Raw genomic sequence first — 26,896 nt, forward strand, 5'->3', positions numbered from 1 at the left:
AGAATTAATTTTCCTTCTGACTGCAGAGTTCCAGGACTTTGTAAGGTGAACTGTGTGATCTGCTGTAAAAAGGAAATAGGGTGTTAGTTTTTTCCTAACACACAGCATTTAATGGACTAAGTCAACTGTGCAAACATTTCAAAATATATTTCAGTAGTTGTGAAAGCCCATTTTTTTGTATTTCTTTGTGATGAAAACATAAGTTAATAGGATGAAAACAAATCAGAATACTTTACGAGATGATGTGCAAAGGATATGTTTTCTGAAATCCAATTTTCATATTGTTAATATAGTTTTTTCAATAAAGTTGCAAGTTAGTGGAAAGTTTTTTTTCGATATTTCTTGGAAATTTACTGTGTGTAGACGACAAAATGCAACTACATCATAGTAGCATTAATAATAGCTATTAAAAGTAAGTGTTTAAACAAACTGAGAAACACTCCTGCCCTGATGGCAATGCTGTTTGTAAACCAAAAGTCATGGGTCATGTGTCCCCTATATGTGGGATAGATTCTTGTGAACTATTTGCCTAGGATCACACAATTTGAGACCCGTTTACGGGTCAAGAACAGTTAGGTTGAGTAGATTATTTAAGTTACTCGACCTGCAGGTCTAGTAACATTTTAATGATTTTTTAGGCCTGCTCAAAATACTGATTTGCCTGCGATGTACAAAGAAAAACCTGGAGCAAGTTAGGGTGTGGTTTGCGTGCATTGTTAACAATTGTTGAATTTCTTTAGCTTTACATTTTTGAGCCTGAACCATAACTCAGTTTTTTTTTTTAAGAGGGGAAAATATATTTACTGAAAAAACAACCATGGTTAAAGTGACTTTATTATTGGGTCTTGAAATCAGATAAAAACTATTGTTTAAAAAGCAAAAAAACTGAAATTCACCAGTTATAGTTTACTAAGGTAAGTATAACTTACATCCGCACCACACACTGCTTATCAGCACACATTTTACGTCACTCTTGACCTGCTAAATGATATCTTTGATGATGTTACTGATATGATGTTAAAAGTTATATGGTGCCTCATTTGAATATCAAAGTTTGGGGTGCAGGTGGTACTCCATGAGAAAGGCCAAAACTTCTGTTGCCAAGAGATCCACCCCTGCCCCCACCCCGAATCTTTTAACCTCTGGGACCGAGGTCCCTCTGTGTCCCCATACAACTGAGTGAAGGTCAGGGTGTCCCTACCGTGCCCCAGTATTCTCTTTTTAAAAAATCTTTTCAAGGGCACGAATTCTGTAATGGTGATAGTCAGATTGGCGGTCAGCCAATCAGATTGCCCAATACCAGAGCACCAGTACTGCAGCATTGAAATGGCTGAAGGAAGGAAAAGCTCCCTTGGCCGATAAGAAGGGACTTTTTTTTTTCTTTTTAAATCCGGTAATACAGGACCCTGCGTTAAGGTATGCCTAACTTTTTAACCCCTTCATGCCCAAGCCGCTACTTTCTTAAAAACAGCTGTGTGACTTAACACCAAATCACTAAACCACACTTATTATTACCTTTTTGCCAAATTAGGTATAGTTCCAGTCAGTTGTGTCTTTCTGTATCATACAGCAAAGTGTAGAATTAACATGGGAGATCAATGATTTGGGACCATCCACCCCAAAACCGACCCCTCCACCCCCAGCTTTTTCACCAAACTTATTAGTGAACACAAAATGCTCTTCCTATGGAACATTAACCTAACAATCACTACATACATACTGTATATGTATTTATTTTTACATATTTTGGGTGCTTTTATTGCTACAAAAACGCAGTAGTAAAAAACAAATATATACACTTCACAAAGAACCTCGAAATCTGGAAATATTGCACAGCTCGCTGTGAAATACTGGTTTCATCATCATGACTCCCCCAAAACTACTCTTTATTGTTGTCAGGCCACTAGAATTATGCAACAAGGTTAGCTAAGGCATGTGTTAAACAAGCATTGGCAAAGCCAATATGTCTCGGCAATGCCGATTGGGTTGGGGTATGGGGGTGCGAATACAGCATTAGTGAAGGGGAGCTTGGCACATTTTATACTGGACGACTCCTTTAAGAGGCTGCAAGAAACCACAAGGAATGTAAGTATCTTTGCCTTCCACAGTACACATGCCCGTGCACGCAGGGGCAGTCACTGTTTGCCATGTTCATACCTCGGGCCAGCTGCTTCAGAAGCATTTCTGTTCATTTTTAAAGCGATCCAGGACTGTTCCCCAGAGAAACCAGTAAATGTGCTATTTATAAACGTAAACAAGAAAGAGCTGAGAAATGCCTTAGCTGATACCTGTTGTTAGAAATGGGGCTTCTGGTTGGCTAGGATATGCATTTAAGCAAGGCAGAACCCACCACTCTAGTCAGGGCAGGTAAGTTACACACCAAGATAACCTGTGTTCACCCCCGGTAGCTTGGCACAGAGCAGTCAGGCTTTTTCCCCAGAGGTCATGTGTAAAGCGTTTGCACAACACAGTCACACCAGTGACACAATAAATACACCACAAAAGAGACTCCACACTAGATTATATAAAAATAGATTTCTGTATTATTATATGTATCAGTAGACCAACAACAATCTAAATCATCAGAACTGTGCATAAGGTACCACTCCCGTCATCCTGACAAGACAGGGTAAAAATGGCATAGCATCAGGTCACGAAATGCAGCAGTAAAGCATGTGGGCGGTAACTCTTGTGCCTCATAAATCATTACTGACAATAGTACTTGTTACCCCGAGTAAGGAAGTAATCTAAAGTTACATAAATCCCAAAACTAGGGACTACTCACGGCATGAGAAAGCAACAGTAAGATGTATGAGTCCTAGACATTGTGGGAATGAAGCATTAATGGGTAGTGATCACATAAATTGCCAACTCACCAGCCCCAGTATACCCCAGCACGTCTATTGCACACAATAGGTGCTGTTCTCTTCGTGCTGGGGGGGGAAGTCCTCACACTACCGGGCCCATGCCGTCTTCCATCTAGGGAGATTTGCAGAAGGTAGACTCCCCCCCACATACTACTTAATTACGGCCCTTAGGGACCGGAAACCAAAGAGGAGGAACTGTGGAGACCAACTTATGCAGGCATGGCCCCTAGACAAAGTTATTTGCCTTGGCAAGTTGCCTTTGATCCCCGCCAGGTATCGGAACTTCAGTCACTGGAGATTGCCAGGGGCCGGCAAGGACAAGCCACGTGTATGCTGCCAGCTGCGAGGAGCGCAGCAAACTTGTGCAGGACGCTCTGGCACACTACCAAACCACCCACAGATCCAGAGGTGTATTCCTTATGCTCCCCCGGAGCCTGACTCACTACAGTACTTTTGGAAGGAATGGGCTCTACTCTGTAGAGGTAGGCCCACAGGCCTTTGGTGTCCTTTCAGCTGTGAACAAATCAGCAGAGGCCCTTGCAGCGTCCCTTAATCAGCATGCTTGGGAGGATGGGGCCACACTGCAGAAGCTTTTGAGAGCAGCAGTCACTTTACTTCAGGTGGCACGCTGATCCGTCAGACAGGGCCTCTCTGAAGGGGGTTCTCGCTGTGCAGTGGTCACTTAAATGCAAGTAGCGTGCTGAGCCCATCAGAGGCGCTTTTCTCCCGGAGGCTCTGACAGACGAGAAGGGCTGGTGATCCCTGTACTTTGGAACCAGTACTACAGGCCTTGGATGAAGCACCCCCATACGCGCTAGCGGCAATGAAAAAGCTCCTCGCACTCCAATGAAAAAGCTCCTCGCACTCGTGAAAAGGAGCAAGTAGAAACTGAAGCGCTCACCATGCACTAGTTTAAAGAAGGGAACAAGAAAGGCAGACCCCAACACGCGCTGTTTAAGGGGACAAGTTGAATAAAAATAGAATGCTCTCACTGTGCGCTTTGTATTGTATTATATGTATTTGTAGAGCGCATTCCGGCCATAGCATCGAAGAGCTAAAGGAGAAAGGTAAATCGGAGAAGTCTTGATATGAGCTACACCAATCACTGAACCTACATAAAAGCAACATCCTTCCTAATGTGAAAACAGCCAGGTTTTAAGCCACTTCCAAAAGCGGAGGTATGTCTCCTCCTGCCCGATAGACAGCGGAAGTGAGTACCAAAGTCTTGCTGCGACCACCAGAAAGGCTTTATCCCCCCATCTAGCCCTACTGCAGCGGAGAACCAAGATAAGATGAAGAGCAGACGATCTGAGCTGACGACAGGGCAGGTAAGGCTGCAAGACGGAGCTGAGATAATGACAGTCTTCCTGATGGAGAGCCTTATGTGTGAGGCAGAGTGCCTTGACCAAAATCCGCTTTTCCACTGATAACCAGTGCAGGTGTCTCAGACTACTGCTGGCCGATGCTGAGCGCGGAGATCCAGAACAAGGCGAGCCACAGCATTTTGCATCGGCTGTAATCTATGTAGGGAGACCTTACTGATGTTTAACATCAGAGCATTGCAATAGTCAAGTTTAGAAATAACTTAGGCTAAAATTGCCATGATTTTAAGTTCTTCCTGAAATAAGGGAAAGATGTCCTGAAGCATTTTCAGAGACCAATAACAATGTTTAATGGTATGGTTCACTTGTTGCTCAAAAAAAGTCCTATCAAATGTAATTCCAAGGTTTCTGGCCGATGAACTGGGGACTGGGTGCTCATTACAGAACTACGGCCACCAGCGGGAGCTCCATAAACTGGTGTCTAAACCAAAGAATTTCCGTCTTCTCTCCGTTCATTTTAAGCCAATTATGGCTCATCCAATTGTTAATCTTACTCATGGAACTGTAGAATCTGTCTGCCACCTCCTCCAAGTTCTGGTTGACAGGAATGATCAGCTGAGTGTCATCAGCATAGGAGACCACATGAAATCGAACAAGCAGACCAGTCTGGCCAGTAGGGCAACATAGAGATTAAACAAAGTAGGGCTGAGTGAGGACCCTTGTAGAACCCCACAGGGAAGTCGAAACTGGGTTGTCTTGTAGTCACCGCAGCTAACCGTAATGGATCTATCCATCGGAAAAGATTTTAAGATATCAAGTGTCTTTTCTCTAACTCCTGCCTGGTAGAGGGGTTGGATCAACAAATGAGGGGAAATGGTATCAAACGCCTTTGAAAGATCCAATAGAACAAGAATGGTGCCCTCCCCCTGATCCACTCTAATATCAGCTGAAGAAACAAGAGTGGATTCCGTGCTGTGAGCTTTACGGAACCTTTGTTAAGAGGGATTTAGTCCGCCACTGGCCTGAAGAAAATCCGCCAGTTCTATGTTAAGATGTTTCTTGGCCATGGCAGGCAGTAAAGAGATGGGTCGTAGATTTTTCAGGTCATTTGGTGCGCTGCCCAGTTTCTTTGTAAGTGGAATCACAATGGATTCCTTCCAAGCGGGAGGGAAACACCCTTCCTTCAGAATGTCTAGGTAAACTGGTTCAAGAGCGACCGAGACCAGGTCAGGTACTAGCTTTAACAACCTAGGAGGGCAAGGGTCATTGGGAGATCCTGATTTAACTCCCCACAGCAATTCCTTAATTCTATGTGCATGTAAAGGTGAAAAACAGGTAAGCTTCGGTCCAGAATCTGGGACCAAAGCTGCCCCCTGATCTCCCCCACTCAGCTCCGGTGGGGGCTGCGCAAAGTTGGCATGAAGCTTTGAATTTGTAACACTCTTCCCACAGGCACTAAGTGATGCAAGGGCCAACAGCGCTCAGTAGGAATTAATTCAGACCCTGGGATTCCTTAGTGGGCAGGAGGGGCAGCCCAACAAGCCCCTTGAGAACACTAGGCCTAGGGTAAGAAACTGCAGGCAGGCCAGAACACACCCAGGCCAATGGCTCAAGTGGTGGTTCCTCCTGGCAGTACCCCAGAGCCTGGGGAGGTGTAGGGGGGGAGATAAGGGGGAGAGAACCACAGTCAGGGAGCAGTAGGGCAGCAAGCAGAAAAGCTATTCAAGAAGTCCTTTGTGCCACCCAGCAGCAACAGGCATTAGGGCAACAAAAGAGAAGCAGTCCAGATGAGTCCTTTTGCAGCTCAGCAGTCGTTCGGACAGAGGTTCAGTCCCAGTTTCAAAGTGCTCTGAAAATCATGGGGTGAGAGCCCCTGTACTTATACTCAAAAATGCTTTTGTTGAGAGAGTGACTTCAAAGAAACCCTTTCAAGTGAAACAGAACCCCCTTTCAACCCAGCCCTGTCTCCAGACATCAGTAGGGGGTAATCAGCCTATCGTGCAAGGGCAGGACACAGCCTATAGACATGTAAGGTGTGAACAATCCTCCCTCTCCCCAGCCCAGGATGACTATCAGCATGCAGATGGATGCAGATGCCTCTTCTGTCACACCCAGCCCCTTCTGTGTTATGACTGTCTAGAAAGTATGCACCAAATGGAGCTGTCACTCTGCTCTAAATGTGGACTGCAGTCAGGCTGCAGAGGATTAGAGTTATAAGCACAGAGAAATGCCCCCATTCTAAAAGTGGCATTTCTAAAATAGTAATGTAAAATCCACTCACACCAGTAAGCAGGATTTCTTGCTACCATTCCAAACATACCAAACATGCCCATGCTACTCCTCACAGATTAGAAATTACCATTAGACATACAGTATATAAGGGAATTACCAATGCAAACCTATCAGAGGAGCAGCCCTCACAGTAAGGAAAAATGAAATAGGCTGTTTGCCACTAATAGGACAAGTCACACATAAACGTATATGTCCTACTTTTCACATACATGCACCCTGCCTATAGGGCTATCTATGGCCTACCTTAGGAGTGACTTAAATGTAGTAAACATTAGTTGGAATTGCCAAGTCGGCGTGGCAGTAAATGGTGCATGCAGACACTACACTGGTAGACCTGAGACAAGTTTGAAAGGCTACTTCTGTGGGTGGAGCAATCAGTGCTACAGGCCCGCTTGCAGAATTTAATTTACAGGCTCTGGATATATGGTATACCACTTTACAAGGGACTTTGAGGTAAATCAGATATGCCAAACAGATTATACCAAGTTTTACCAATTTTAGGGGAGAAAGCACATGCACTTGAGCACTGACTAGCAGTGGTAAAGTGCCCCGAGTACTAAAGCCAACAAAAAGAGGGTCGGAAAAATAGAAGGAAAAAGGCAAAAAGTTTGGGGCTAACCCTGCAGGCAGAGCCATTTCCAACACACACCCAGATCCATTGCTACTATGCTGTGTGACATACTCCCACGGTGAAACCACAGAACTGCTGTGACCCGTTGTTCCTGCACTTCCCCAAGTGTAGCCAATAATGGACAGAGCGACAAAAAAACGGGACGGGATAATTAATAAAAAAAAATAAATAAAAAAAAAGGCAAACCGAGCGGAATAAAACCCCAGCACTCCTGAGGAGGGCTGTTGAAAAAAGAAAATTGTGTACTTAGTCGCTGCTTTCACAGAGGCGGCCGGCACAGTACAGCTGGCGGCATTATAAGCCTGCCTACCACCATGGTTTTTGTGGCATTAGCAATGCCACGAAAACCATGGCGGTAGGCCCTACCGGTGACAGGGAATTCCTTCCCTGTCACCGGTAGGTGGCTTCCCCCACCCCCCAACACACACCTGAAACCCCCAACACACACACACACTAACCCCCACCCCGATATTCACATACACCCCCACACCCCGGATCCAAACACAACCCCCACCCCATCTGATCCTCTCACTCACCCCCCCATACATGCACACACCCAATCTCTCACACTGGCATACACACATTCTTAAACACACTTGCCTACACGCATTCATGCACACATGTCCAGACATGCTCGCACACATTCTTACACACAATCACGCTGACATGCAGACACGCACTCACCTCACCAATCATAAACGCATTCATTCACACACATACAACCATGCAAACAACACAGACACATTCACACACTCACTCACACATTCATTACTACACACACACACACACACACACACACACACCCTCTTTCCCTGTCGGAAGCCTGACTTACCTTTGTCGATGAGGTCTTCCTACAGGGAACGGCAAGGGTGCTGCTACAGCCAGCAGCGCCCCGCCAGCAAAACACCGCCAGACCGGATCTCAGGTCATGATATGGCTGGCATCGTTCTACTGTCGTGGCGGTGCTGTTGGTAGCGGCGTCACCTTACTACCGTTCACCACCATGAACACTGCCGGATTTCCGCCCTTCTTGTGGCTGAAGTCCGGCAGTGCTCATAATATGGCAAACAGATGGTAGCCGCAGTGGCGGTATTTTGGCGGTCGTCACGGTGGTGGTAGGTGGTTTCTACTGCTAAAGTCAAAATGACCACTTAAGTATCTGTCAGATTTTATGCATAATCGTCAAAGTTATAAGCAGTTTAACAAACTGGCTTTTCATCTGAAAAGCTATACAAAAGGGTTAACCCATTCAGGCCCACAAGACCCCATTCTCAAAAACTTGCCTTGAAAGCTACTGAACTGATTTACACCAAATCTAAAAAGAAAACACCATGGCAGTCATGACTTTGGCGGCCTTCCTTGAAGACCGCCAAAGCCACGGGTGCCAGAAGACCTTCCACCCACATATTATGAGTACTGCTGGATTTCCGCCACACTTTGGGCAGAAATACAGCAGCAGTTGTGCTGGCGGGTGAAGACGCTGGGGAGGTTCCACCACCGCACCCGCCCCGCCAGAAGGACATCGCCCACCGTATTATGAGCAATAATACAGCCTGGCGGTGTCCTGACAGCGGGGCGCTGCCGGTGGTGGAAGTTCACATTCCCTGCCAGACGACCTCCTCCCCGGACCAGGTATGTTGATCGTCCGTCAGGGGAGGGGGGGATGGGAGGGTGTTGTGTGTGTTGTCTGCATGTGTGCATGAATGTGTGGTTGTATGCGTGTCTGAATGTAGACGTGAGTGCGTGTATGCATGTAAGTGTGTGTGTATGAGTGTTATGGTGTGTGTGTGTGTGTGTGTCTGTGTTTGGATGGATGTGAGTGTGTGTTTGGATGGGTGTGAGTATGCAAGTTCAGATGGGCGTGTGCTTGTGTGGTTGAATGCGTGTATGAGTGCTGAGGTGAATAAGAGTATGGATGCGTATGAGTGAATGCATGTATGTAAGTGTAGGTGATTGAGTATGTGTTGTGCGTGTGGGTGTCTGTGTGCGTATATGTGGGGAGGGGGTTGCTGTACCTGGAGGTGGGCGATCTAACTGGATTGTGCTTGCTGGGGGGGGGGGGGGAAATCTGGGATTAGTCTACCGATGACAGGGAAGAAATTCCCTGTCACCGGTAGCATTTCTGCCAGGGTTTTCGTGGCATTGCTACCACCAGGGAAACCCTGGTGGAAAGGCAGCTCATAAGACCGCTGGCGGTGTTCTATGGACCACCGGGTCAGAGATGCTCATCCGGCCCAGCGGCTCCGACCACTCTGGCGGTATGGAGGAGATGTGGCGATTTGGCAGAGGCCAACCTGCCACACTCATAATGTGGCGGTCTTCACCGCCAGCCTGTTAGCGGTGAAACCCCCACCTTTACCCTGGCGATCAGAAGACCGCCTGGGTCATAATGACAACCTACGTTCATGACAACTTTGAAGTAAATCTGTGCAGCAGTCTTTGTTCAATCTTTTGGAAAATCTGTAATTTGTAAATGGAGCTAAAATGGGAAGAATACACTTTCACCTCAGAAAACGCACTTGGTTGCCTAGTTGCATGCAAATTCGTCCAAGGGATTAACGTTTGCAGGCCACTCATATCTAATGATACAGGGTTTTTATTATACTCCTATTACATGTCCTTTCTTTAGCATCAGACACAGTGCTTAATTTTGCTACTTGCAACAGTTTGGACGCAAGTGCCATCCAGTTTACGTTCCTTTTAAAAATTCCATTAGATTTTATTAAACTGCTCCTATCCTATTACTTTGACTGGATGACCTTTAGAACATCATCATGTTGATGGAAGCTAAGTGATTTCTAACGGAATTATCTTCTTTTTCTGCTCCTTCTAACATTCAGGGAAGTTATTCCACTGCTCCACCTTGGGGTGTAAAGAGGTGCTACCAAGCATGCAAGAACTTTTGACCCATCAAAAAACTCACTACAAGCCAAATCGGTACTTTAAGTAAGTGCTCCGAACTATTGTTTTACATTATCTTGTTTGTGTATGAAAAAAAGTTTCATGCATACCATAAGATACCTTTGAACAAAATGTGAATAGCTCTATTTTAACTGCATGCTTGTGTCTCACACATGCACCAGTTATCGTGATGAAGAGCAGTGACGTTGGAGTTCAGAATTTTGAATCGAACACTATATTATTTGGGGCGGGAGGAAGAGAACATTAATAGGAATCTGTACAATTGAGCATATTTTAGTGTTAGCTGAAGTAGACATAGCCCTTGCAGTGATCGTGAATTTGCTTATGTATATGAAGCATAGATGCCTTGGCTAGCCATTTGTAAAACTTGATTTGTGCCTGGTTTTCCTTTCTGTTATAAAGTATAAACCACATTTCTCATCTTGTTCTAATGAGGGCTATTTGTGTTTTGGAGGAGCTCTGGTCACTTGAAATTGAATCCTTCAAAAACAGATTCACGTTACAGACTCCAATCACTCTTCATGACTCTCTAATCTATGCATGACTGCCGCACTCCATTAAGCGGTGTAAAGAACCTCATAGTCAAACAGGAAAGGAACATATTTGTAATCTTTCTGCATGACTATCTTAATTGAAGTCATAAACACTGAAAGTTTCGGCCCACTGGAGAGATCATGGAGCACGGTGTTTCTTCCAAGGAGATGCATTGTTTAAGAAAGGGAACAAAAGGCACCTGACTGTTCTCAGGAAGTTAGGCTCCTAAATTGTTCTGACAAAAAAATATCAACCTATCCCTTAAAACGGGACGTTCTTGCAAGTGAACTATCACATATATTGTGCTTGGATGGTGTGGTGTGACCATACCATGGTGCTTCGATGGTGTGGTGTCAGCATACCAACAATGGTAATGGGTAGGATTGTCTACTGGCTTAAATCCATTTGTCTTGCAAGAAAATGTTAATAGAGAAATAGGAGGGACATGATCATATCCACCATCACTGGCATATGCCTCTTTAAATTGCTCATGCAGATGATGCTGCTGTAATAGAGATACATCTAGCACTGGCTGTAAGGCTCTTTAGCAAAGTTGACTTTGAGCCTCTGAGAAACAAAATAGTCTACCACTACAGTATTGTGTATGATCCTTGAATAGGGCAAGAGTTGCTTTATACAAAGTTTGTAATATTTGGGATTGTCTTTTAGTAAGAATAGCAGGCTTCCTCCAGTTCAGAAAATTAAATAGAATGCAATACAGAATATGGGTAAATCAATTTTGCGTCTTCCACGGGATCGAAGGCCAGGCTAGGGAACATATAGTTTAATCAGTGTCTTGTGCTGCGGGCTGAAAGCCTTGTTTTTATTTTATTTTCACCAGTAGAGAAGCATTCCATTTTATCAGCTAAGTCTGTTTTGGTGCCCTCACTGGGTCTAAACCAAGCTGGTGGTCGTGAATGAAATGTTTTCATTCGAATCTCTCATCTCCTCCTTTTCCTTGATTTTGCTGAGGAAGGACGTTAGCCATGATTTTGAGATTTACACTTTTTTCCTCCGTGGGGATAGAAAGTGATGACATCATGCTATAGAAGGGTAGGCACAACTCAGGGCGAAGTGAGGCAAAGATCATATTTACAGTGCAAGAGATTTGAGGCATTGTTTAGGTAAATGGCTGAACACAGCTACAAGTTGTGTGCTTTTATTTTGGGTGCTAGACCGAGTTTCTCATCAGTCTGAAGGGATTTGAAAAAACTGAATGTATTTAAAAGTGAGGGTAACAAGGTGTGTGGGCATAAAGATAGTTCTGGAGTGTTAAAAGTGTAGTTGCATAGTTTGCATATGAAGAACTCTAATAGGTCGTCATAGTGTTATTGAGAAGCGAAATGACTAATTGGGTTTTAGGGTTCCAGGGTTTACCAGCTCATGATAAATGCTAAACAACTCTTTCAGTTTAATGAGTGTCTTAGTCATACATTTTTCACCGTATGTTTTACCTCTTTAAATTGCCCTGTGATCAAATTCCAATTTGGCATCTAATTTTTGTTCTCTTGGTTCTCAGACCTGCACATCTGGCATTCTAGGTTGCTGTTAACTCATTTCAATTTAGCCAGTTTTTCTGTTCAACACACCTGTTGAATCCTTTAATAACATGTTGGGAGATTCGACAGGAGCATGAATATCTCAGACACAGCTAAAGAAAATAAGTTACTTACCTGTAACTGGTTCTCCAGCTTGAATCATTCACTGTCGTCAAAGTGGGAGTCCCAAAGTAACCTAGAAAGCAGTAGATAACATTTTAACCATTGTAATCAATGGAAAAACATTCACTTTTACAGCTTGTTATTACTAATAAAAATGACCCAAAGTCCATCCAATCAGGTGACAGCACCCTTTAGAACCCTCATCACAGAAGCTCCAATCCCTCAGATTTCCCTGCACAAGGTGAGGTAGAATCAAAGAGCAATAAGGAGAGCCACTATGGGGTGGAGGGTGGATCACATGTGAATCTATGAAAGATGATAATACTGGTTACAGGTGAGTAACTTATTTTCTTCTCCAGTATTGGATCCATCATAGAGTCACATGCTTGAATCAGAATAGTCAGCAGTTTGTATAGGTAAATAGCAGTATTACCAAAAGGAAGCGGATGATGGGAAATAAGGAGTTCGATTTTGGCTTACCTTAATGGAATAGATGGCGTAAAACAACTTGCCCCACTGCATTATCAGACTTGTCAGCCGTGTCCAGACAGTAATGCTGGGTGAAGGTGTGTCTGCTGGACTGTGTTGCCATTCTGCAGATCTGCTGAATTGGTACTCCAGTAAACAGGGCTGTGGATGTAGATACGTATCCTGTAGAATTTGTGACCATCTTATCGGAAAATGCCATCCACCCATGATGCTTTCTGGTGAGTCAGCTTGCGTAGTACTGGCATTTGTGGTTGTTCCTAGTCAGAACTAGGTCTAGTCGCATTGTGCCCCATCTAGTGAAGATGTCTTGCAGGAGCTGATGGTCGAGCTCCGACTCGTGTCAAGTTGAAGTCAACCTGCTTAGTGTGTCTGCCAGCACATTTGATGCCAGTGGCAAATTCTACACCCTCAGTGGTATTTTTTCTTTATAGCCCACTTCCTGATTTCTTGTGCTTGTTGTGACAGGACTGTTGATCTTGTTCCTCCCCGTTTAAGGTGTGCATGCTGGTGGTTTTGTCCATTCTGATGAGGACGGATAAGGTTGCAACTCTGGGAAGTAATGTGACGAGAGCTAGAGCTATGGCCTTTAGTTCCAGAACATTTAAGTGCAGTTTCTTTTCAGAGGTGGACCGTTTCCTGCTGACTGAGAGATCCTTGAGATGAGCACCCATCCCTCTAGGGATGCAGCTGTTGTGATGAAAAAGTCTGTCACCAATGGTAGAAATGTCTATTCTCTTGATTTATTTTCTTTCAGAGCCCACCATTACAGTGATGAAACCGTTATTGGGGTAATTCGAATGATATCGTCAAAAAATCCCTGTGCTTGCGGCCACTGCTTGTCTAATTCTTCCTTTAACAGGCGCATGTGCAGGCTGCGATTTGGGATCAGAGGAATACAAGAGGATAGTATTCCCAGGAGCTACTTGGACAGTCAAACGGAAATGGCCTCTTTTTTTGGCAAGCTTTTGGGCCACTTGCTGGATCTTGTTCTGTCGTTCTAGAGAGACAGAAGCTTTTTCTGTTTCAGTGTCTAGAACAGCGCCAAGGAAGCTTAACCTTGTCTTCAGATTGAGAGAAAACGTTTGTATGTTTGTTGTGAGACCTTGTTTCTTGAACAGCGAGAGGCACAGGTTTGTATGGGCTGTGGCTATTTATTGGAGCCTTGATTAACCAATCGTCCAAGTATTGGAATACTTGCACTCCTTTCTGCCTCAGGTGAGCTGCCACAGGTGTGAGACATTTGGTTAATGTACTTGGGGCTGACATTAATCTGAAAGGGAGAACCTTGAACTGGTAGTGGGTGCCGGCTACCTGGACTCGCAAGTACTTTCAATGTTTGGGATAAATGGTGATATGGAAATACGGGTCCTGGAGGTTGAGAGCGGTCATACGGTCCCCATGATTGAGAAGGTGTAAAATGTCTTGACTGTGACCATCCAAAATGACAGTTTTTTTAAATACTTGGTTTAACTTCGAAAAGTTCTAAGATCAGGCGCCAGTCTTCTGCTTTTTTCCTGTTGAGGAAGAAACAGGAGTAGAAACAGATTTCCTTCCGAGACTTTGGAACCTTTTCTATTGCCCCTTTTTTTTTTTTTATCATAAGAAAAACTTCCATCAGTCACTGTTTTAGATGAAGCGGAGGTGGTCCTTTGGGTGGGATATTTGATTGTTTGTTGACACATTTGAGGGTATGTCCCCGAGCTATGACGTCCAGAACCTATTTGCCCATTGTTATAGCAGACCATTGATGAAGGAAATGGGAAATACAACCCGAAGATGTTTTGTTGGAGTGTAGGTGGTAGCCAGCACCGATGTAAGGTCACTGTTTCTTTGCAGTGGCTCATCCTCTGGTGGGCTGCTTCCCTCTTGCTGGCTGTCTGTAAGCTGCCTAAGGTGGTTGCACATATTGCGAATTATATTGACCCTGATGAGGATGATATTGCTGCCTATAGGACTGCAATCCTCCTCAATAGGATTACAATCCTCCTCGATAGGTCTCCTGCCCCAAGCTGCTCGAAAGGGTTGCCTCTTCATTTGCAATGTTCCCAAGGATCTAGCAGTATCCATTACAGTCTTGATGGCTTGGAGAGCATCACCATTATGTTTGCTGCACAATGCTTCGCCATCATAAGGCATGTCCAAACTTTTGCTCCATACCTCTGGTCTGAAAGATTTTGGTTTCAGCCAGGCCTGCCTGCTGCGAGCAGCTGCTCCCGCTAACTGCAGAAATCCTGTTCTGGAGATATCAATAGCGCAGTCTGTTATCTCCGGGGAACATGGCTTTTCCACATGGAGAATCTTTCTGGCTTCTTACTTAAATTCTTCTGGCAGAAGGTCTACAAATTGGGACATATACGACCAGATTTACCTGTCAAGTCTTCCTAGTATTGCTAGTAAATTAGCTGCCCGCACAGCGAGTGCTGTGATGCTTGAAAACAGTTTCCCAATTGAGTCAAGGTGACGCTAGTCTCAAACAGGTGTAGTGATACGTGCAGAAGGGTTCTTCAAGCACCTCAGAGCCGCTTGACTGATAACGGAGTCTGGCTTGGGGTGACCCACTAGGCATGTTGGTGTATCATTTGGCACCTTATTTTCTGTCCAGTCGGACATGACTGCAGATACAGTGGATGGATTCTTCACAGTGCAACTGCCCTCTTGCCAAATGAAATCTGTTGTGGGTATTGCCTTCACCCTTCTTCTTCATGGGCTCCTTAAAGTCACACAGGAAGCAGTTTGCCTGCTTGGTAATTTAAAGGTAATTGGAAGCACTTTGCTGCTGATCTTGGATATTATGGAAGCCACCTATATCATCTGCTGGCGAGTCTACTGGAGGTGGTAGAGGTGGAGATGTACAAGTTAATTACCTTCGGTAACAAATTATCTGGTAGAGGAATGTTCTAGTTGCATATTCCTTACTTTAGAGTTTCCCCTCCAGATGTCAGACTGGATCTTGAGATTTTTCTTCGAGCAGTACGCTAGTGCGCTGTCAGTGGACTGTGTGCTTCGTTGGCATCATGGTCACCGTGATGACATTGCGGTCGTATGTAGGCACCACCCCGGCGCACTGACGTCAGTTTCTTTCCACGCCAGTAGCGCAGAGCCATGAAGAGCACTGATATTGGTGCGCCAGAACTAGGGCCCTCCAAGGAAGCTCCTGTCCCTAGAAGTCAGTTCGCAAGCAGGGAGGATGGTTGGGTTGGTAAGGATTCTGCAACTAGAATCCGCAAAAATATAATTCCTTACCGAAGGTAATTCATTTGTTCATCTGCTAGAGACTTCTAGTTGCAGATACCTTACCTTTGAATAGATACCCCAGCAATACCATCCTCAGCTGTGGGATGCAAACCAAGATCAGACTAAAAAGTCCTGCACAGCCGAATGGACAAAGTAGCCGTCTCTGCTGACCTGACTGTAATGCTTTGTGAATGTGTGCATAGGCGTCCAGGTGCGAAACTCCGCGTGCCAGCGCTGTGATTGCAGCAGTAGCTCTGGTGGAATGAGTACGCAAACCCTCAGGGGGTTGCTCCTTTGCCAAAGCGTAGCACATCTCGACACAGAGTACAACACATCGAGAGATGGTCCACTTTAGCACCACCCGTCCTTTCTTCGCACCCACAAAACCTATAAAGAGTTAATCGTCAAGCCGGAAATGTTGTACAATTGAGGTATAACGCCAGTGCTCTTTGCGGATCCAGACGGTGGAGTCTCTCCCCATGAAGGATGTGAGGGTGAATAAAAAGTAGACAAAGTGATGAATTGGCCTACTTGAAATGCAGCGACCCTTTAGAAAGGAAGGAGGCCCTCGTACTAAGCACCACTTTGTCAGGATGGGCAGATTAAAATAGTGGCTTCGAAGAAAGAGCTCGAAGCTCACTCTCTTTGCAAGCAGAGGTGATGGCAATAAGGAAAGTGGTTTTCAGGGTGAGGAGCCGCAAGGGATGATCATGTAGTGGCTCAGAAGGAGCACACAAGGTATGTAAGTGCCAGGTTTAAATCCCACTACAGCATTATGAACGGAATTATAAAGAAAGGGAGCACACTGCCTACACTCCAGCAACAAAGTCCAACCCCAGTGCATCATGGTAAATGTAGTCTAATTCGTAGTCCATCCAGAAAGTAATAGTCTTTCACCTCTGTAAGCGTAGCAAGTGCTGTATATCCTTGTACACGTGTTTCTGGGTTTAGCCAGATATCAGCAGGGAGCAGCATGCTATAGGGGCTTGCTTGAAATGCCCCCAAATGTCTTCTCAGGTTTATGTACCACTCATGGCGCACAGGTGCCTCCCAAGGCTTGTCAGCTGTGGCTCAAGGGAGTCATACTTTGTTGCTGGAGTGTAGGCAGTGTGCTCCCTTTCTTTGAAACTGTCTTATTGACTGCGTCCTGCAAGTCTAACGTTACCATCCATTCTCCAGGGTCCAGGGCAGAAAGAACCTGAGCTACAGTGAGCATTTTGAACTTCATCTTTCAGAGTAAGAGATTTAGGGCCCGGAGGTCTAGGATAGGAAAAAGGCCCTTGTCCTTTTAGGGCACCAGAATATACCGGGTAGAACAACCACAACCTACTTCTGGCACAGGAATCCTCTCTATGGCTCCCTTGGTCAGGAGAGTTGCAACCTCCTCGTGGAGAAGTACCAAATGACCCATCATGAGATCGTAGGATGGTGGCATGGCAGGAAGGGAGTCTCGAAGGGGAGGAAGTAGCCCCTTCGGACTATTTGCAAAACCCACCGGTCTGTCATGATGGATTCCCAGTGGGGCAGGTGATGGTGGATCCTGCCTAGAACTGGTCCAGGATGGAGCGACAGACTAGGAAGGTTTGGAGGCTGCAGCAGGGGCAGTGGTGGACTGGGCAGGCTACTGGCTCCCTGATCCACAAGCACATGGGATCCCGCGTTCGTGTCCATGCAGAGGCTGTTCAGCATCCGTGGCTCAGTCGCTGGAGGGGAATGGACATAGTTGGTTTCCCCTTCCATAGCCACAAAAGGAGCATAAAGAGGATTTTAGGGGGGGTAAGGAGCAGCTGCGAGGCCAACGGACCAAGCCGTAGCCGGGACTCGTGAAAGCGTTTAAGCGCCTATTCCCCTTTGTCTCCTAAGAGACGGGTGCCTTTGAAGGGTATGTCCATGAGTGATTGTTGGACGTCACCCAAAAAGCCAGACATCTTCAACCAGGCGTGGTGCCATAAGGCCACCGTCAACGCAACCGATCTGCCCAGTCAGTCATGTCCAGCGTATTGTGAACTTGGCTGCATCCCTCCCATTTTTAACGGCTTTGGATAGAACGGCCCGAGCCTCCTCCGGGACCTGCAGCAGCACCTGCGCAAATGTATCCCAAATGGGATGGGAACAGCGGCCCAAAAGGCATGCAGTGTTCAGACCGCAATGCCAGACTAGAGGAAGGGAACATTTTCTTCCGAAAGTTGATCCAGTCTCTTTGATTCCCTACACGGGGGTGTGGAAGGGAATTTGATTCCCTACACGGGGTGTGGAAAGGAATGCACCAGAGGAAGAAGAAACCTGGATGTCAAGACTTTCAGGTGTAGGATTTTGGGTTAGGAATGTAGGGGCGCTAGGCGCAGGCCAATGGCGGGAGACAGTTTTCCTATTCACAGGATATCCTGTGCTGGGTCTGGACCAGGTACCCAGTAGGACATGAGTAAAGGCTTCACTAAAAGGTAGAAGGGGTTCCGAGGTGGAAGCCCCAGGCTGAAGCACCTCAGTGAGGAGGTAAGTCCTGACTGCCACAGATGGTACCTCAAGGCTGCGGACCTCAGCTGCCCTTCTCACCACCATAGAATACGACGCTCCTACCTCCGTAGGAATCTGGCCTGCTTGCAGGTAAGTATCTGCATCTTCGGAGGGGTATATAGGAGGGGCACAGTCCAGCACCAAACACACACCCTCAGCGGTGCACGGGTGACCAGATGCAAGGTGCAAACACAGCCTTGGGGTTCCCAATGCTTTCCCACAGGAGAACCCCGGGGGTCAAAAAGAAGCTGCAGGTGAAGTTTAGGGGGCCGGTTCCAGGCAACCAAAGGCTGGATAGGGAGGAGGGCTGCTTGCTGGACGTTGCTGCACCAAAGGTCTGATTCCCCCAATGCCAGGGGGCTGCAGGTGCAGGGGTACCATGTGGTGTCGGGAATCTGTCTGGTTCTGCCACGGTCGGGGCAGGGGGTGGGGGGGGGGGAGATCCTCTGGATACAGGCTGCAGGCATCGTCGTGTTGGACAGGAGTGGTCAACCCAGGGTGGACACTAGATCGGAATTGCCTGGGTACCAGCTCTAGTCGATTGAGCCACCCGGACACGGGTCGTGGGTGTAGAGTGGGCAGGACTAGCAGATCCAGGGCTGTTCTGGAGTAAAAACTGTAAACCTTTGTTGGTGTCTCTTTCCGGACTGGGCCACTGTCCACAGGAGTTCTTGGTCCTCTGGGGTGCAGGCAGTCCTCTTGAGGCGTTTAAGAGGTTGCTAGTCCTGCAGTATGCGTTGCCTTTTGGTTGCAGGGTTTCAGAAGCTGGAGACCAGCCTGTAGGGCTGGGGCCAGGTCAGTTGATGTCTTCAGGCTTCTCTGCTGGGAGTCGGCTTAGCGGTCATCCTTCTTTCCTTCTTTCCTCTTCTTGAGGTCGCCAGGAATCTGACAAGCTAGGTTCGGGGAGACCTTAAGTCCTGGATTTAGGGGCGTTCCAGGGGTCAAAGGGCAGTAGCCAATGGCTACTCTCCCTGAGGGTGACTACACCCTTCCGGTGACCTAACCCTATTTTTCCCTGCCTCCAAACCAAGATGGAGGATTTTGCAAGGAGTAGCATCACTTCAGCTCTGGACACCTTAGGGGTGGTCCCAGCTGAAGCGCACACTCCTTCTTGTTTCCCTAATTTTCCTGCCGAACTTGCCGCCAAAAGTGGGTCTTTGTCGAGGGGTGGGCATCTCCAATAGCTGGAGTGCCCTGGGGCACTGTAACAAGAGGCCTGAGCCTTTGAGGCACACCCGCCAGGTGTTACATTTGCAGGTGGGAAATGTGAAGCACCTCCACCCAGTGCCAACTTCGTTTCTGGCCACAGGGAGCACAAAAGCTCTCACCCCATGTGGTCAGAAACTCGTCTGGAAGTGGCAGGCTGGCACAGACTGGCTAAAATACAAGGGGCATCTCTAATATGCCCTCTTGGTGCATTTTTCAATAAATCCAACACTGGCACCAGTGTGGGCTTATTGTGCTGGGAAGTTTGATACCAAACTTCCCAGACTTCAGTGAAGCAATTATGGTGCTGTGGAGTTCGTAATGATAAACCCCCAGCCCATATACTTTATATGGCCAAACTGCACTTGCAGGGTCTAAGAATGGACTTAGACGCTGTAGGGGCATATTGCTCATGCAGCTGTGCCCTCACCTGTGGTGTAGTGCACCCTGCTTTAGGGCTGTAAGGCCTGCTAGAGGGGTGACTTACCTATGCCACAGGCAGTGGTTTATGCAAATGGCACCCTGAGAGGGGTGCCATGTTGACTTTGCCTTTTTCTCCCCACCATCACACACAAGCTGAAAAGGCAGTGTGCATGTGCTTGGTGAGGGGTCCCCCAGGGTGGCATAATACATGCTGCAGCCACAGGGCCCTTGGTACCATGGGTACCTTTTACAAGGGACTTAACTGTGTGTCAGGGGTGTGCCAATTGTGAAAGCAATGGTACAGTTTTTGGGAAGGAACACTGGTGCTGGGGCCTGGTTAGGAGGGTCCCAGCACACTCTCATACATGATCCCACAACCTTCAGTCTGATAATCAGAGACCTTAGCCACTAGGCCATAGGTAACTCTTTTACTTTGCAGTGCCCAGATGTAACTGTGAAATCCAACCCACAGATTTTATAAAGACATACATGTTCCATCACTACGAATGTTAAGCATTTAAAATACAAGAAATTATACAGACATATATCCATGAGATATCAGGATTTGAATCTTCAGCCTACTGAGTGACAGTCCAACAGCTTTACTAGTGGCCCACAAGTGACTCTGTGTTGCTATGCTTCAAAACTAAGTATAACATCTGAACCAAACATTTTGCTATAGTGATGATTTGAAGTCACTTTATGGAGAAACCATTGCATTATCAATCTCTCTCTTTCCTCCCATCACAGGGTGGAAGAGAGAGAGAGAGAGAGAGAGAGTGTGACAGGACCGCAGGGGGAGCCGGAAGGCCCCCATGGTCTTAGCCAGCTCCCCACGACCTGTGGGAGCTGGCATTGCTCCCATAAGCAGGGAGCTGCTTTTAATAGCAGCTCCCTGCTTGTGGCAGCAATGTTTTCATTTGTCTTTCCCACACACATTTCCGTGCAGGGAAGACAGATGAAAACTCTCCTTTCTGCAAGGGAGAGCTTTTTGACAGGGGACCCAGGGACATTGCAGGAGCCAGCCCTGGTGAATAGGGGTCATAAGGGCCATCTGTGGCTACTTGAGTGGGGTGCCTGACCCTCTCCTCCAACTCTGCATTTAGCCCCTCACCCCAGCATATAATTTTCAATTAGTTCCCTGGGGAGGTGGTGGTCCCTGGGGCTGTGAGGGGGTCTCATTTGATTCGAGCTGCGGGAAGGTGGAGGCCCCCGGGGCTGTGGGGTGACCAGAGCATCCCCTGCTAATTTAAAAGGAAAACACCTTTTTTTTTTTTTTTGGGTCGGGGAGGGTTGGGGTGTGGACCAGAGCTAAGGGGTCAGTGTGTCCCTACCCTGGCCCCTTTTCTTTTACCTTTTTTTCCAGACGTGGCTGAAGCAGAGTCCCAAGATGGCTGCCATTATTTCCTTGTTGAAGTGTTGGCACCCAATCGAATCTCAGCACAAGATTGTGAGGGGTCGCAGAGCCTTTGTGTCCCTATATATACAAATGTGTTTTCCTTTACTTTCTCTACAACTACTGAATGCATTTATACCGAAGCACAAAATGGTCACTTTCTGGACCAAGAGCCACCTTTCTGCCAAATTTGGTGTAATTCCGTCCAGTGGTTTGGTACTATTGCTGTTCAAAATCCCAATGGAAAAATGAATGGAGAAAAGTGCCCCATCCCCCCCCCCCCCCCCCCCCCCCCCAAACCTTTTTTTTTTTCCCCTTGGCCCCGCTTGACGGATCACCCCACATTATTTTCTTTGGCCGGGGGGGGGGGGGGTGAGGGAGGGAGGATATTTTGTGAAGATTCGTCAACTGGCGTCAAAGATATAGGCAAGTAAAATAAGCTTTTTCTATAGAAACTAGGCAGGGATGTGGAATTCCTATCGCCCGGGACATATTGTTTGGGGTCAAGGGCAACAAGTTTTCATGTTTATTTTGTCCTTGGGATAAGTAGGCCCAACCACCTGCAGCACAAACCCTTTAGCTGCTAGTTTACAGACAAGGGAACTGTCTGCAGTTGAGGTAATATGTATGGCCATATGTTAATGCTGTTTGAACTTGTATTTATGGTAGTAATGAAAAGCCTTCATTGTTAGGGTGAGTGCTGTAAATAAAGGCTTTAAGGTCACACTACACTAATGACAGTGATTCCAGTATTTAAAAAAAACAAAACGTGTACACACGTTTGAAAAGTTAACAATATGAGGCTAAGTATAATGCTCCCAAAATGCTCTCTGATTATGCAAGTAGGAAAAAACCGTTTTGCTACTATGAAATTGTAGGTGTTATTTATTTGAAGCATCATTTAGTAAAAGCACAGCACCTGCCCTGAGTGAGTCTTGGGGGTGGGGGGGGGCAGCTCCATGTCCTTTGCAATAGGGCTCCTTCCAGTTTCATTATGGCACTGATTGCCACAGTAGTTCCTGGCACTGAACAAAACTACTTTGTGTGCCAATATGCTCCTTGTGGAAGAGGTGAATGTGATCACTCACAGTAAAGCCAGCCGATAGCGAGAGAAATAGAAGTTTAATAAAAACAAAATGTCTTTGTTAACACCAGACCTAATTAGGGACCCAATTCTTAAAGAAAGTCACAAAAGTGCACCCATGGTATATTACTTTAAATTAGTGAATTAAGTTAGTAGGTTCGCCGACTCAAAGGCATTCCAGCCATTGAACTATTGCTTACTGCTTCCTCCAGTCTCAGTATGTGGTTCTGCAGAAAGGAGTAAAAATATCAAAATTGCTATAGTAGGGTTGAAATAGCAAGTATTTGATCCCTACTATAGCCCAGGCATAATCTGAGGCTAGTGTCAGAGCTCTTACATAATAAGATTGATGCCATAATTTGTCGCCGCACTACATGGCACCAAAGGGACAAGTAGATTTTTTTTTTTACTGGACAAGTAGATTTAAGGAGGAACCCGTCCCATGGACAAGTAGATATTTTATTAAATTTCACACCCCTGCTAGGGGTAGCTAACTGTAACTACCTAGTTAGCATGCGGGCAGGGAAAGAGATGAAAAACATTGATTCCACGCTAAGGGAGCTGCTATTTGAAGCCTTCTGGCTCCCCGCGGTGCCCATATCCTTACACTGGGTGCCCTGGGCACCCAGTAACATGTGGCCAGGCACGGGGGATGGGGTCACTGGGGCCAAAATCGTCCCAGGAGAGGCTGAGTCCTTGAATCCCATCCCCGTTTAGAATTCTTTTTTTATAAAAAGACCAAGGGAGGAGGTGGTCTTCAGGGGGAAGTGGGGCAGATTTATTTTTCTTTTATGTTGTCCGGGGGAGGTGGTGGTCCCCCAGAGGAGGGTCCATGTGTCCATCACCCCCCTTATGTTTGTTTATGTTGTCCCAGGGAGGTGGTGGTGGTCCAGCTGTTATAGTAAGAGTTATTTCAAGTAACTATAACTTGTGCCTTCAGGAAACTATAACCTGCGCCCTCATCATGCACTGCTTAATACCCCAGATGTTACAGCACTCATGACATCTTTTATAACATCATTAATATTGTCACTAACATTTGCTGTACAATTATTGATGAGATAACTGTGCTTGGCAGGGGCAAAAGTTACAGTTACCTTAGGGTACGAGTTCTAGTTATTTGAAATAACTAACAGCTGAATTTCTATGGCTTTGTACGTTTAATGTGTTGATCTATGAAAGATGTCAATGCTCTAGAACCACAGTGTACAGGTAAATAACTTGTATTTCTCTACTATTGGATCTTTCTTTGATTGAAGCATGTGAATCAGAATAGTAAGCAGTAACAAGCTTGATCCACTGTAGATGTTATGTGAAGGTGGGAAAAAAATTCCTATGCATTGTATTCTTATATCTACAATGTACCAATCATCAAAATAATAATTACTACGATAATGTTTGTAATAAATATAATAATAATAGTTGTAAAGTAGCTCACCTCATTGAAATCCATTAGGAAATTATGCTGCCTCTGTATGTGCTATTTTGGTGGAAGATAATAATGAATTTGTAGTCAAACATTTTTTTAAAAAAATGAATAGATTAGGAAGAGCTGCTTGACCCACTGCAGCGTCCTGGTTGGAAGTGGCATCTAGACAGTAGTGTCTAGTGAAGGTGAGCTTGTTTGTCCAAGTTGCAGCCCTACATATGGCAGGTAGGGGTACTCCAACAAAAAGTGCTTTGGAAGTTGCCACACTCCTTGTGGAATGAGGATGCACTGTAGCTGTAAGTAGTCTTCCTGCATTTTCATGGCTGCTGATGCTCATCTTTCTATGCTACTTCTCGACAAGTCTTGCCCTTTTCACGGAGGTGCAAAAGCAACTAGAAGTTGGTCAGATCTCTGAAAGCACTGTGTTCAATATGACATTTTCAAGCATCTTTCAACGTCAAGAGTATGAAGAGTGCTATCTGCTGCATTGGATGTATTTTGGAAGTATTCTTTTATAATAATAGGTTTGTTAAGATGAAAAGCTATTGGCACTTTAGGTTTGAAGTAAGGATTAGTCCACAAACCAACTGCCATGTTTGTAATTGCTGGTATGGCTTTTGCATTGTAATTACCTGTAGTTCACTAATTCTCCTTGCTGAAGTAAGGGCCAAGTGTAGAGCCGTCTCTATGAAAGATACTTGATTTCTGCTTTGTGTATAGGCTCAAAATATGTGTTAATTAACTGAGCCAGTACTGTGTTTAGCTGCCATGTTATTGGTGGTTTCTTAAATGGAGGGCAAACTCTAACCAGTCCAAGTAAAACTTCTTTCTCTCTTAGTCTATCTGACAATAGAGACCTTTGATTCCAGGCCCTTTTGAATCTGGATAGTGCAGCAAGATGAACGCTGATGAACGTTGATTGAACTATGTGATAAGCACAAGTGAGCTAAGCTGAGCAAGCCCAAATGAGCTAAGCTGAGCAGGTATGATAATATCTGCACAAAGGTTGAAGAAAAAGGATGACAGTTATTCGAAGAACACCAGTTACAGAACCTTGTCCATTTTGCATTCTAGGATTTATTTGTAGATTTAGCTCATTCTTTGGCTAGTTTGTTTCTGTGCTGTTGTGAAATATTCAACTGGTGGAACTTGCTGGATTCAGGAGTTGGGCAGGTAAATTGAGTGATTCTGTATTTGGGTGAATCACCTGGATACTCTTCAATGAAAGCAGCCCTGGGACTGGTTTGAGTGGAATGTGTTGCTGTTATGACTTGAGGATAAGTTCTGTGTACCAAAATTGTCTTGGCTACGCCAGAGCTATTAGAATAAGTTGATACAGTTCTCTCTTCAACTTGTTGAGGGTCCACAAAATACGACGAATTGATGGAAAGGCGTATGCAACAATTCCTGTCCATGCAATCTGAAAGACGTTTCCCCAAGATTCCTTGTGGAAAAACCTGCTTGCGTAGTATTGGCATTTACAGTTGAGTGGAGTCGTGAATAGATCCAAGGTTGGTCTTCCCCACTTGCTGAATATCCTTGAAAGTTGCATTTGTGATAGTTCCCATTCGTGGCGTTCCTTTGACGATCGGCATAAATCATCCTCCCTCTAGTTGTTTATACCCTGCACATGCTCTACGTTCAAGGAAAGAATGTGACTCAAGCACCAATTCCAGATTTCTTGCGCTTCCCTGGATGGCGCCTGCAACCTTGTTCCTCCTTGCTTGCTTAAGTAGAACTGTCGTGTTGTGTTAATACCTTGCTGGGGCACATATATTTTAGCTTGCCTTAGGCCTGCGGCCTTGTGCCCTTTTACCTAGATAATATGCTCTATTCTCATTTATTCATTTTAGAATTGCTTGCTTTTCAGTGGGGATGTTTTAGTTTTCCTAGTCAGCTGCTACTCTGCGAGAGCCTTATTGTTATTATTATGCATGACATTTCTCATCATATTCCTGACCCAAAGTTGCCAAGGAACAGTACGAGACTAACATGAGATAATGTTTGGTATTGCCACCACAAGAGCATGCACACAGTCTAACACATTAATACTCAAAGTACGGCCTGGGGGGGCGCATGCGCCCCCCCTGACCTTTACATGCGGCCCCAAGGTAAAAAGCATCAGTGGGCTGAATCAGCGCTAACACTGAGCAAGCAGTTATGTAAAGGTTAGCTGAAATTAAAGAAAGGAAGTAACTAGGTTATCCTGCACTGTTAATCTTTAGAAACACCTTTATTTTTAACTCAATACTGTAAAAATATGATGAAATCCACTCAAAATTCAGAAAGTGTATTTCATTAACATATAAAACCGTTTCACCTTCGTACTTAACATTTTATCAGTGCATTGAGAACTATTTTTTTTAAAGCAATATTTTTTAAACATGAATTTACAGTCTTTTTCCCTCACCTTGACAACAGTGTCAATAGTGAGCTAAGATGCATCTCAACTTTTAGGTGCACCCTGTGGGTTGGGTTCCTGTTATACACAAACATTTTAGTTTATTAAATCAAACACAGGAGAAGGTTTTGCACATTCCACATCTTGAAGTAATGTATTTCAACATCCTTTTGTATGTGATAATGAAGAAAAAAAGGGAAAGTGGAACAAAACAAGTGCCCAGGATCACACAATTTGATCAAGTGAGGAAGCTAGGATTAATTCTGGTTTGCAGCTGTTATGTGTTTCGCTTCCAGTACCCCCACTTTCTGGCACCACTCCTTGGAACTTTCTCCTCATGAGTGCTACATTGCTGGCATCAACGCGGCCCTCGTCACATCATAGACAAAAAATGTTGGCCCCCGGGAAAATGTTTGTGAGTACCCATGGTCTAACACTTAGACATATGCCCACATTATAAGTACATATTCATTGCAGTATGTTGGGATTGT

At 45.5% G+C, this 26,896-nt stretch overlaps 1 protein-coding gene across 6 annotated transcripts in view; it reads left to right on the forward strand.

The window, feature by feature from the left end:
- The window catches only part of ZNF414 (zinc finger protein 414), a 137,786-nt gene that overhangs the window by 47,318 nt on the left and 63,572 nt on the right, over positions 1–26,896 (forward strand). For all 6 annotated transcript variants that reach the window (XM_069217131.1, XM_069217134.1, XM_069217130.1 and 3 more), the window contains one exon: positions 9,953–10,058. In XM_069217131.1, coding sequence (XP_069073232.1) covers positions 9,953–10,058 — 106 coding nt within the window. The remainder of the gene's footprint in view (positions 1–9,952; positions 10,059–26,896) is intronic.

This window comes from Pleurodeles waltl, chromosome 12 (assembly GCF_031143425.1).
Source record: "Pleurodeles waltl isolate 20211129_DDA chromosome 12, aPleWal1.hap1.20221129, whole genome shotgun sequence".
Lineage (NCBI taxonomy): Eukaryota > Metazoa > Chordata > Amphibia > Caudata > Salamandridae > Pleurodeles > Pleurodeles waltl.